General features: G+C 35.7%; 1 protein-coding gene across 1 annotated transcript; it reads right to left on the bottom strand.

Annotated features, from left to right (window-relative positions):
- Positions 1-600: 600 nt before the first annotated feature.
- LOC120270904 (mediator of RNA polymerase II transcription subunit 15a-like) lies at positions 601-12,168 on the bottom strand. The gene is given in 13 exon segments (XM_039277982.1): positions 601-1,116; positions 1,200-1,288; positions 1,375-1,572; positions 1,650-1,746; positions 1,748-1,983; positions 2,698-3,621; positions 3,694-4,098; positions 4,615-4,689; positions 5,302-5,372; positions 6,611-7,984; positions 10,539-10,659; positions 11,304-11,415; positions 11,921-12,168. Coding segments are annotated over 13 exon segments (4,023 nt in total). The 5' UTR covers positions 12,037-12,168; the 3' UTR covers positions 601-911.
- Between the last annotated feature and the right edge of the window lie 1,239 nt (positions 12,169-13,407).

Consider the following 13,407-nt stretch of genomic DNA (forward strand, 5'->3'; position numbering starts at 1 on the left):
TATACCCCTGAAAATATTGTAATTATTTATATGGATAGACCCTGTTTAAATAACTATTGTAATTACAGGTGTTGTTGCATAAAATCCTGAAGAGTAGATCTACATTTGTAACCAGCAGTGAATATTGACTAGTCCAACGATTAAGATATTTCGTTTGTAACCAGTAGTGAATACTGACTAGTCCAACGAGTAAGATATTTCCTTTCTATGCATGCTGAGAGGGTGTAAGGGTCTTTTGTGGACGGTGCACATGATGCTAAAAAAGTTCTCAATGTAAACGTGCACAGGTAAATGATCAATTTCTGGCTGTGAGTATACCTCAATTTACTGATATACCACCAATATTAGTGTATAATCGAACATGAAATTCCGACAATATGTATATTTAATATGAAATTGCACTAGGGTTCACAAAAATTTACAGCTATACCCATAAGGTAAAATTTCAAACTAAAAAAATAAATGCCTCCTTTTTTAATCTCCATTTACCAAGAGTAAGAAAGAAGGGTAAATTAGTCAATAAGAAAAACATAATGAAATTCATTAGGTAATGTAAACACAATGTCATATTTTTCAGGGAGCACAAAATGCAATTCTCTATAAAAGCAAACATTTCATCATGTAATTGATCTGTACATAAGTAACCAACATTAGAAAACAGAACAGAAAGACAACATTAGGGAAGTGCCCAATTTGGGCACATAGTTCAAAAACAGGGGGCATTACCAAATCCCACTGTTAAAATATATACACAAGAAAATACATAGAAACTTCACAAGGCTGTTACATATAACAACAAATAACAAGGAGGGTACAAATTGATGGCAAACAAACTCATTGTGCTTCACAGAAACTTCAACACCTGGAGATATGGTTGAACATGATGCTAGAAGAATTACAACATCATTTGATCAAGCACTCACACAGTTTTCCCAAGCACCATATTTCGAGCTGAAAACACCGCCCCCGGTTCGCTGAGCATATTCCGATATAACCTTCCGAGTGCATACATCCCATGTATTTGCCATTTCTCTGAGTGATATGGGTTGCGGGAGGCCACGGAGTGATGTGCTGAACCTTGACTTAGCCTTGGTCGATAGATCTTCACAATCTTGGCTGAAGGTTATATGACAGATGAGAACTAACACAAAGTGGTATTTTGTTCTGTTGTGTAAGAAAGGCAAAGAGCTAAACTTCACCTTAGTTCCACTGATGGTCTATCTAGTAGTATTGGAGAACAATTCGGGTAACTGGGAGGCACCAGGAGCTTCAGAGGTAAGATCGGAGACTGCACAGAGAACTTCGTGAATCAAAACTGCAAAACATGGGATGAGAGGTGTTTTTTGCACACTAGTTAAACAAAAAAAAACTAACCACTTGTGCAGATGCAAAATGTGATTTCAAGCTAGGACTAAGTGCCACGGCACTGTAAGAGCATTTGATGACCGTCCCTTCATTGCTGCCAGCAATAGCAACAGCAACTGGATCAACATCCTCGTCACTTATGCTGACAACTGTACCAATCAGTTTATTGTTTATCTCTGTTATCTCGTCCAGTAAAGAATGACTGACCTGCATGGAAATTCAATTCCAATGAGCCAAAAGATCTTCATATAGCATTTGGCGGGTTAGTGATAAATCAGACATACCTCAGCTTTTTGCCTCTTTACTCTAGGTGTCACAGTTGACTCAAATTCGGATATGCCGTGCCCATCTGATTGCCTGAAACTATTTTCTGCACTTCCAAACAGTCAAAGGCAAAGCACTAAGACGACGCTTCATTTTCTTGGCTATAGCACTGCCATCTTGTGACATGAAGTTTCTAGCTTGTAATCGGCACTTGGTCATTGCAACTAAATCCTCCCCAACAGCTGCTCTAGACCCATTGCAAGGTGCAGAGCCAGCAATTCGGTCTGTCATGCTGATAACAGTTCCAATATCACTAACAGATGAGCAAAGCACCTCGGGTGATATGGATTGTAACTGAAAGAAACAAAACAGGACAGAGATCAATTCAATAGCTAATGGAGTTGTGCAAACTTTAGTGCTTGATATGATAAAACCAAACAAAATAGAACAACAATTATGATTCCTCTTCTTTTCCAAGATCCCCACAGTCATTCAGCAACCATTAGCTCCTAAATCATTTTTACCTTATGCAGCAGTCAAGGCAGTCTGTTGACTCTTGATAAATGTGAGTACCTATTTGTTTAAAGGATAATCAAACTGGAATATCATAGTAAGTTATTCTTCGTCCAATAATGGATATGATTTTCATCTTGCAAGCAATTTTATTTCTTTATCATAATCCATGGGTTCTAACGTGTGTATATGGCTTAGGATTAATCTAAGTCAAACTTGAAGAAAAGCAATTATAAATAAAATTTGCATGATTTCCATTGCATTGTAGTTTCATATTTGTTATAAGACATCTCAACCAACTGATTTCTCATCTTTCCTAATGGTCCATCATGTGTATAAGGCTTTCACAATGAAATGCCTAACACTAATGGCTTTCAGAATTTTTAAGCCGATGTTAAACAGCATATATGCATTACCGCATTTCTGCTTAATTGTCCAATATGAAATAAAAACCGGAATTGATCACTTGAATGATGCACTGGTACTGAGCATAGAGAAATATCTAAATGGAATATATGGAAATATTAATTGAAAAGGGCTCACAAGTTTACTGACCACTTTAATCAGGCGCTCTAAAGGCTTCTCCATCACACCTGGTTTGCTAGAAAATACAGGCCCATCAGGCTGATGTGCATCTGGACTTACAAACTCTGCAAGCAAGGGTGAAGCTGATATCCCAGGTGTACCAACAGCAATGGATGACTGTGATGGGTTGAGATTTGTTTGCTGAGGTCCATTACTTACAGCGTTTGTTAGTAATGTAACATGAGGGAGTGGCTTCTCAGAATCCACCGGAACCGGAGATGGGGCAATAGCAGTAGTAGGTGATGGAACAACAACAACAGGTGAACTTGTAGCTTGCAAAGGAGTTCCAGTTTTTGGAAAAGAAGATGAGAGAGCTTGCTGATCAATTTGCGGGGATGGTTGCTGAGAAATTTGGGGGGATGAAATATGAATGTGTTGAGGAGATGAACTAGGCAAAGAAGAACCTGACTTCTGTTGATGATATAAATTGTGTCGTTGACCTGCTTGGAAATGCTGCTGATAAAGTCCAGATTTCATGCCAGCGCCTTGTCTAAGTTTCATCTCCTCATTCACTTGATTAATTTGTGCCATTTGATTAACAGAAAACTGAGAGGTTTGTTGCTGCTTTTGCTGTTGGAGCAACTGTTGTTGCATTGCTGGTGGCTGGAGTTGTTGCTGCATTACTTGTTGCTTCTGCTGTTGTTGAGTATGGCGCTGTTGCAATTGTGTAAATTGCTGACTTTGCATCAGGTGTGGTTGCTGCTGTTGTTCTTGATGTTGCTTCAAATGCTGTTGCTGCAATATATTGGTACTTAATTGCATTGAACTCACATTAGGTTGCAATGTATTGATGGAACTCTGAGGCAGAGTGTGGATGTTGTTGGTCTGTTGAGGCCCATTCATGGTATTCTGAGAAGATGCCACCATACTTTGTTGTGCGGGGTTGATTGAGGCCTGCTTTCAAGAACTGTAAGAATTTCCTTGCAATTGGTTCATGATGTTCAGTTGTGTTGTTGAGACACTTACTGTCGATAATGGCAAAGAACCATGTGGCATGCTTGGGGTAGCAGATGGCTGCATTGATGTTGCAGAACCTTGCAAATTCTTTTGTTGGAGCTGGTTTACATTGTCAATTTGTTGTAACTGAGGAACTTGAGATGATCGTTGCTGAAATGTGGATTGAGTATGTCCACCAGAAGGTTGGCTTGGTGGCTGAGAAGATGACTGAGAGGGAGCAATCTTTTGGCCTCTACTTGAGGCCAGAAAACTAAGTATTTGCTTCTCGTATAAGGGGAGCTTTTCCTTGAAACCAGGCTGAATATTGGCCTTGGAAATCTGCAAAAAGTGTAGTGTGCGTTCGAGCATGGTTTTATAATGCTTCATTTTCTCAAAATGTTCCGACTGCTTGGAACCTGATAAAAGACTTTCATGCTGCAGACAGAAGCCAAGGAAGAGCAAAGGAAAATCAAAGCATCAATCAGGTTAGCAGAAACAAAGGGGTAAATTTTTTTATAAGACATCAAACTATGACACTTTTTCATTTTGGAGTCCAAACTTCAATTTGGATCAAAATGATTATTCAACTTCAATTTTGTTTCACCAGAGGATCATCCAATAGATTCCGACCTATTTGTGATGATGTAATGTCAAAAATTCTCTATTAGCAGGTGAAATAGAATTATCAGTTGCATAAGCAACGTATCATATATATCATGACAGAGAATTTCTGATATATGCATCATCAAAAATAGTTTAGAATCTCTCAGGTGACCACTCTGTGAAACAAAATTGAAGTATGATAACCATTTTAATTCAAATTGGAGTTTGGACCCCAAAATGTAAAAAGGTCACAGTTTGGTGCCCTATCTAAAAATTTACCCAAAACAAAGGCATATTTTATGCAAATTGTAAAATTGGCATACAAATCTAATAAAGAATAACAAGAACCTGTTGAAACTTGAGAGAAATTTTTTGAAATAGTTCGTTAAGTTCCACAAAGTATAAGTCCCTCATTGACGTTATCTGTCATGGAACACAAATTTCAGTAGTCAGTCATTACTTACACCACCAAGCAAGATGATTGGATGACAAGTGCTTGTCAAAATGAAATGCAATACCAACATTTATATTACCTGAAACAAATAAATCCAAAACACTGAGCAAAATCATAAGTGAGAATGTAAGAAAACAATGAAATTTCTCAAAGCACTCACTTAAAAAGTCATGTCATACATGATCATATATACACTGATCTCTTAATAAAATGAAAACAATAAATCCCTCATTGACTTTTATATGTTATAGAACACAAATCTTTCAGGAGTCAGTCATTACTAATACCAACAAACAAAATTATTGGATGACAAGTGCATGACAAAATGAAATGCAATACCAACATTTATATAACCTGAAACAAATAAATTCAAAACCCTAAGCAAAATCATCAGTGAATATGTAAGGGAAAAAATGAAAATTCTCTACACATGCAGTTGAAGTGTTCTGTCATGCATGATCATATATACACAGATCTCTTAATAAAATGAAAACAATGAAAAACTAAAAGGAACCTTTTATTTTTGACAAAGCTTTATGGAAAATAAAATCCAAATAAAATAAAATGATTGAATACTTCACCTTTTGGTATATCTCTTCTTGCCAATCAACTGCACCTGTGTTGCTGGTTGGGACAGCAGAATCCAATGAGGCTGTACAAAGAAAACAAACAAAGAAGTTGACTTGCACCAAATTTGGATAACAGAATATGAACATGGGGCAATATCTCATGAATCACTTAAATGACAATATTTATGAGATTCAAATGTCATGAAGTGAAACTATTGATAATAGAACAAGAATGTAACCTCAAATGCAAGTGGAAGAAAATGAGGATAAATACTAGGAAAAAAAATGATTATAATTACATGGAGAAATATATAGCATAAATAAATAAAATAAAGATAAAAGAAAATCATAGCATTTAATTGCAAGAGAAGGTTTTTGTGGAATCCCTACCTTATTCCAAAGAGAATATTTAGAACATATCCTCTGGTAATTGGAATAAAGTTCAAGGAATAGAAAAAAGAAAATATTCATAGGATGATAAGCTAATGAATTTCTACAAACCTTTAAATCATATCCAGGGAATTTTTTATCAGATAAAAGAGTTTAAATGGTTAACCAGCAATTAATGGAACTATTTCCATAACTTTGTTCAATTAAAGAACATAGGCAAAAAAGAAACATCACTATGCAAATGCTTGCTTGATTGTATATGAACTCTGCACTGAACTAATGGCTAGGTTGAAAAAATGGAAAACCATTAAGAACAGAGACAATTAGAACCCTCAGAGACAATAAGAACCCTTCAGAAACAAATAATCCAATTTAACCTGATGAAACAGAGAATTATTTGTGCAACATCCTCTTTACTTGCAGAGTCTGCAGTTGTAGCTTGCCACCCACTAAAGAAAGCTATTTAATTTAACTCAGGTATGCCGAGCACTTAAAAAGGCTTAACTAAAACCACTTGTGTAGATACTTCTAAATACGTTACCTTTTCTCTTATGCAGAATGAATTCATCACTGATGTTATTATTTACAACCAGAAACAATTAAAAAATTAATAATCATAAGAGAGTCATGTGGAGTCACAAATAGTACTCAAAGGGGAAGGGAAAATTTTACAAAAGCATATCATATAGCACAAGATATTCATGTATTTACATACAGTGGGCAGAATCAAGTGTGATGTAGCTAATCAAGGCTGCATCACAATCTAATTAACTAAAACAGGGCATGGCATAACAATAAAATGGAACTGGCTAAAGGTGAAAAGCAATAAATGCGAGCAACCAGCTCATTACGCCAGGATAAAGCAGCAGCATCAAATGCTCAACAGAGAGAGAAAAACAATCTCACAGAGAAGATAAGCTATGATGCTTACCACTAGAGGGGACTTCTGAAAGGCCTCTTTGTGGTTGAATGAATTGCTTCTGCTGCTCAATTGCATTCTGAGATTGAAGCAAGACACCAGAAGTTTGAAGCCTTTGTTGCATCTCTCTTTGAATGGAACTGGCTTGTTGCTGCGTTCCCAACTGTTGCTGCAACTGCCCAGGCTGAGATGAAATCTGAGGCATCAATTGCTGCTGTGCTGCTGGGTGCTGAGACTGCTGATTCTGTGATTGAAGCATGGCCAAAGATGGCTGCTGACTTCGTTGTATTGCAATTTTATTTTGTTGCAGCATTTGATGAGGCTGCATGCTTGATATGCCAGGTTGAGACCCAAGTAACAGCTGCTGCTGCTGCTGACCTAAAAGCTGCTGCTGCTGCTGCTGCTGTCCAGATAAATTATTTTCTGTGTCTAAATGCTGCTGCTGTTGTAAAGATATAGATTGCTGATTCAAAATTTGCTGGCGTTGCTGCACACTCAAAAGACTATTCTGTTGGCCTGGCAACCTCTGCTGCTGCTGTTGCAAGTCTGAAGCATTATTTTGTTGACCAAGCAACTGATTATGTTGCATAGCCAACATATTTGATTGTTGACCCATTAGTTGCTGCTGCTGTGATGACAATAGAGATTGTTGTGGTACAGCAGATGGTTGTTGCTGAAATGAAGTTGATTGTTGATGAAGTGCAGGCTGTGATTGCTGTTGCCTTGCAATAGACTGCGGATGCTGCTGAAGCAAAGATGACTGCTGCATTGAATTCTGTTGATTCTGAAGGCCAGATTTTTGCACTGTCTGCATCATTGTTGGTTGTGTCTGCTGAATATTAGACTGGCCTGCTGGAATATTGGATTGCACTAAAGACTGCTGGGAAGGTTGCAGTTGGTTTTGCTGTAAGAGGGATTGCTGCTGCTGCTGCTGCTGCTGCTGCTGCTGGGGGTGAGGCTGGACAAGTGATGGATGAGTTGATTTCTGCTTTAACAACTGCTGGTGGAGTTGCTGCTGATAAATACGAGTATTCTGGGGCGGCTGTTGATGCTGTTGGGTTACAATAGATGGGGGTTGTCTTTGACCTTGCATCTGCCTTTGTGAATTATAAATATTTGGCGTGGCTCCCTGCCCTGCAATACTGTTAATGGAATTCTGGGGCATTGAAGAAACATTCTGCAAGTTAGAATTTGCACCAATATGTGACATAGCATTCTGAGTAACCCCTTGCATTGGAGGTGGCAGACTTGTAGAATTTTGTATGGTAGTAGATGGGGCATTTTTTGAAATGTTCTGAGGTAGAAGGGTGTGCTGTGCCAGAGGCTGATTAACCATGGGTATTGATTGCCCTTGATTGCTGATTTGGGACTGAATGCCTCGTGATGCTATAAAGATATAACAGAAAATATGTCAGTTAATAGAATATCTGGAAAGTGCTGATGAATGATGAGTGTAAGCTGATGTACAAAGATAGAGAGATATATCTTAGGTCTTCAGTAACATAACTCTGCCAAAACAGTTCTATAGATGTACTTTGCAAGAAAATAAGGTTTGTATGAACATAATGACCATCTGGCTTAACAAATAAGAACTCTTCTGACAGTTCTATAGAAGTTTAGCTTTTTAGCAATTGATTTCATAAAACTTCTTGCTGGAAAATAAGATTTGTGCAGAAACAGGACTGTCAGCATGAGTAGGTGCAACAACAGAAGCACTGGATGTGAACATGAATACTGCACTTGATAGGCTAGAATATATTGAACAGTGAAATATTACTCAAACTTAACTGTGAGGCTAGTTCCCTATAACTAAAATAACAACATTTAATTATCTGAGTTCAAGAAAGGTGCTAAAGTTGCTATACACAAGACTAGCATTAAGATGCTAATCTTGTGCATATTATCCCCATGGATATCAAGACAAATAAGATGCTGCAGAAGACTAGCATTAATGAGATGACAGATTAGTTTCACATTGCAGTAAATATGGCAATTCTATTCTAGCTCTTGCTATGCACATGGCATCTTTATGACCATGAAAGAGGGACAGCATTGACAATCTATTGGAAACAGTTGATTGATTTTGCAACACAAATACCTTTGCTTCCATTTCACTATGAAGTTTCACATAGTCACAGATATACCTTCACAAACAGTTACTTTCACCACACAGACTTTATAAAAAATATCCTACTTTCCCTAATGATCACCAAATAGGACTTGCAAAATCTTAATTTGGGGAAAGCAGCCCTGAGTAAGGCAAAAATTTATTTCAGCAATAAGGTTGGAGAATTACATGGGAAACAAAAGGGCTAGCCATGCTATAACAACGACAACATATACAAACATTGGTGAAAATTCATTTAGAAGAAGAGTTATCAACATGTAACACTTGTTAACAGAGTTCTTGTCTAAAACACATGTAATTCACAAATATCAATAACTTGCGCAATTAATCTTCCTCAGTTCCTTTACAATAATCCCCTGGAGGTCTCAGGTATCGACAGCCACAATGCTCATTGATAGTCCATCTTGTGATCCTATCTGTTGGCAATCCACCATCAATGGGGAAAAACTATTGAAAAAAAAAAGAGGAAAACAAAAAGTGCAGAAACCTTATTTCTCTATTGCAAAAAAGGGCAATTTTAGAGGCTCAGGACTAGTCCATGGCGATGTTGCTTGACGATCTAATTTGGCGCCACACATAGGGATAGGTTAGAGCTCCCAGGAAATATGAACAAGGAAAAGATGTCAACAGTTCTTCAGGCATTCAATCTGAATAAATGGAGCACCACGGCTCATTTTATGTTTTATCCAGAAAGACCAAATAACAAAGAAAGTAGAATTATGGCAGAGGGAAGTGGAGTTCTGGTGGGAAAAGCTTCCTGTTCTAAACTTCCATGGAAATTCTAATTCCTAAGGAATGTTATGCGTGCAAACTAGCATTTACTATCTTTTAGCATCCACTAATACAATCAACCCCATAATGACAAAAGTTGAAAATAATTTAAAGAAAAGCCAACCCACCAACCCCCACTTAGTCAATTTTAACTGGAACAAGATCAAAACATACATACGGCTGGGCATCTCATCCATCATAGGATGAGAAACCCATAGAGAGTGCAAGCCAATCGTGCAAATAAAGATACGTTCTTCTCTCTTTATGGTTAGTAATCTGATGGTGTAGAAATCGTGGTTTGCAAAGATAACAATGCATTTATGTATTTTAAAAAATTTTGGCCTGATTGCTTTGTCCATTATCTCCGAAATGGTACAATTAACAACCCTAAATCTCTATTGGTTTTCACAGCTATATTTGAGCTCATTATCGACCAATAGTCAAGTAAGTTTATTGCATGAACATGTGACTATTGCAGCTCCACTAGTAAAGAGATATTGATATATGTTATATTTCATCCAACATGTACATTTACTTCAGTGTGAAGCAATTTGATGCTAAGATGTTGATAAGGAATCATGCTGACCATATAAGATAGGCTAACAGGAACACTATATGAGAAAAAGCTTATCAAACAATCACAAACAAAGGGTGGTAGCTTAGTAGCTACAGTCAGTGAATATGTATAGTAGAAAGTTCCATATCAAATGCAATTCTCTGATTTCACAAAAAGTTGGTGCTCAATAACCTTCTATTGCAAGGTAAATTTCAAAGTTCATAATTTCTGCCAACGAATATTTTCATATGATTTTAATTTGGATAAATAAAACTAATAAATTGACTTAATATATATGCATATTTATAAAACTAATGAACATGCAACCCTTAAATCATGATTGTGGAGTAAAAGAAAAAACACTGCTAACCACTCGTCGAACTTTTGAACCATATAAGCAGTTTTTGCTATTTCCATAATATTAAAAAAAAAATGAATATTCGGATTAATTTAAAATTTCCACAAAAATGTTACTTTGCCACTACCTGAGTCTGCAGTGATTTGATTCCCAACAGGATTAGTTGATGAAGGATTAGATGGTGCAGCATTCTGACTCTTTGTCTCCATTGAAAGCATTTTTAATGAGATTTTTCGAAGATAATCAGACTGAAAAGTTATTAAAAAAAGAAAACAAATTATTCCCTAAGTAAATTGTAAACTACTCATTCAAATAGCCAAAAAAAATGAGTGGCAGATAGAACCCAATTGAATGAAAAGAAATGCAATGGCCTATGGGCTTGCGGAGCTTGCCAGAGGGCCAACAAATGAGTTAAAGAGGATATTTTTGGAGCATCAATAAAATTGTAAAGGCATTCACAAGCAAACATACCAAAGATTATCTAGTGGCAACAATAACCATACAGCCTCAACTTCTTTCAATATTTGTCGTAATTCTGACATGACGAAACTTAGTCACAAAAGGTTCTCAAAAGTACTGCCAGGGAATTTTACGCAGATTGAGACATATGGTGGTTTAGGCAGACAAGATCACTTTTATCATCTTATTACTTGACTACCTACGCACTCCAGGTGATTATATCTAACCGAAAATTGGTTGTGCGTGTTAACCAAGGTACTAAACAGATACAAAAAAAAATGACAGGTTTCACAAGGAGACCAAAAAAGAGCAACATTGTTGTTACAAGCCAAAAAGGTATTCCTAGTCCTCATAATTCAGAACATGCAAATACATATACTAACAAGTTCACAGTGTTAATGGTTAAATGAAAAGGCAAGGAAAGCTAACACACCTGACTTAAGGCAGCTGTATATATTTTCTCCTCAAAACGCATAGCAATTTTCTTAAGTTCATTACAACCCTCAGGGGCAGAGACCACCAAATGCTTCTTCAATGTGTCCATTCTTCACAGAAACACAAAAGATGGAAAGAAGTTCAACGATTAGGAAACCTTGCAGAATTCATATCCAGAAATTATCCAAGGAAAACCAGATAAATGAAGGTTGACTGAGAAAATAAAATTTCGCTCCTAAAACTACCAAATAAAGCACGCCATCCCGTTAAGCAAAAATTAAGAACCAAAAAAAAAAAAGAAGGAACTTCCATTTTTGCAAGCAAAGATATCATCTTGTCTACAAACCAGATCAATATTGATTCTAAAGTCAAAAGAACAACTACGCGAGAACAATCAAAATCAACAGAACTCATATGAAAAAAAAAAAACATTTTTGGGCTAATTCCATTAGCCCTCCAACCCTCTAGAATCCTCATTCACTAACGGCGAAAGAACACACAAATCAACCATCATACGCAAAAAAGCGCAGAAGAAACCCTAATAAAAAACCAATAAAAACACCAAAACAACATCAAATTTCACCATTGAATCCATCAGGAAACCCCAATTCTTACATCTTATTAACGATACGCTGTCGTGCCTGGTGCTGAAGCTGGGACCTCCAGTCCGGCGCCGCCGAGTCCACCACAGCCTCCCCCTGCCCTGTTCCCCTCCATCCTCCACCCTCCATTACTAGAAAACCCTAAAACAAGCGCAAGGGCGATCGAGAGAGAGAGATGAGAGGAGGAAAAGGAGGAGAGAAACACGTCTTTGTGCTCTCAAACCCTCCAAAGTTCTCACTTTTGCCGATGTCTCTTGCACAATGATGTTCAAAAGAAAGGACCACGAGCAGTGGATTTGTTAGAAGACTCATTTTTTTGCAAATACCCCCCTAAATATTTTATAATTCAATAAACACTCTTACAAATTTATAATTATAATTATTTTTATTTTTCTAATTATAAACTCCTGAAAATGCCTTTAGTTACATATATGTTTGCTTGTTCAAAATATTGTCATGGTTTATATACTCTTCTTTAAAACCAACTAAACATACAACTAATAAACTAATTACATTTTATGATTAAAAATATATATATATTTATGAGTTTAAATTCATTCACTTCAATGTACTTCTTTTGTGTTGGTACTTTCTTTTGTTACATTAATGATGTATCTTTTTTGTACTTGTACTTTTTTTTTAATCTATTTTAATAAAAAATATATTAAAATTTGTACAATAATTTTAAAAATGGTTATGATTTGAATTTCAAGATAATTAAATTGATTTTAATAATTTTAGTATTTTATTAATTAGTTTGATTTTAAAATAGCCAAGTTATTTGAGAGTGAGGATGTATAAGAACAAATATTTTAGGCCTTTAGATTGAACATTAGGGAAATTACAAGGTATTGTATCTTTTATGATTATAAATCAATTATTATTATTATTATTATTATTATTATTATATATATATATGGAGCAAATTGGCTATCAAAGGAAAGAAAAAATATGTATAATAAAAGTGAATATTTTTTATGATATTATTAAATTGATTTTACTGATAATAGTGTATGACAAAGATATAATTTTTTATAAAGATATATCAGTTATTATTCATCTTCCTTATAAAGCGATTTTTTTATATGATTATATTTGTAAAGCCAATATTACTACAAATAAATCACTGAAGAATATATATATATATATATATATATCACTAGCAAATAATAATAAAAAAAAATGTAAGAGTAATATAAGAATAAGTATAATAATAATTGAAGATGGTGGACTTGGATGTTGGAACTTGGATGGTGCTGAACTTTAAGGTTGCGTGTTAGGCAAAGTTTGAAGAGTACACAATAAAGAGTTAATTAATTATATTTATTATGTTTGATAAAAGCATTAATGGATAGTGATTGCAAATATAAAGAAGGCTATTACTTTAACAAAGCATTCTCGCCGTCTCCGCATCGGAGTTTACATAAATAAATAAATACAATTATTTTTTTAATTATTAATATTATAAATAATTTAAATAAAAATTTAAATATATTAAAA

This window comes from Dioscorea cayenensis, chromosome 2 (genome assembly GCF_009730915.1).
Source record: "Dioscorea cayenensis subsp. rotundata cultivar TDr96_F1 chromosome 2, TDr96_F1_v2_PseudoChromosome.rev07_lg8_w22 25.fasta, whole genome shotgun sequence".
Classification (NCBI taxonomy): domain Eukaryota; kingdom Viridiplantae; phylum Streptophyta; class Magnoliopsida; order Dioscoreales; family Dioscoreaceae; genus Dioscorea; species Dioscorea cayenensis.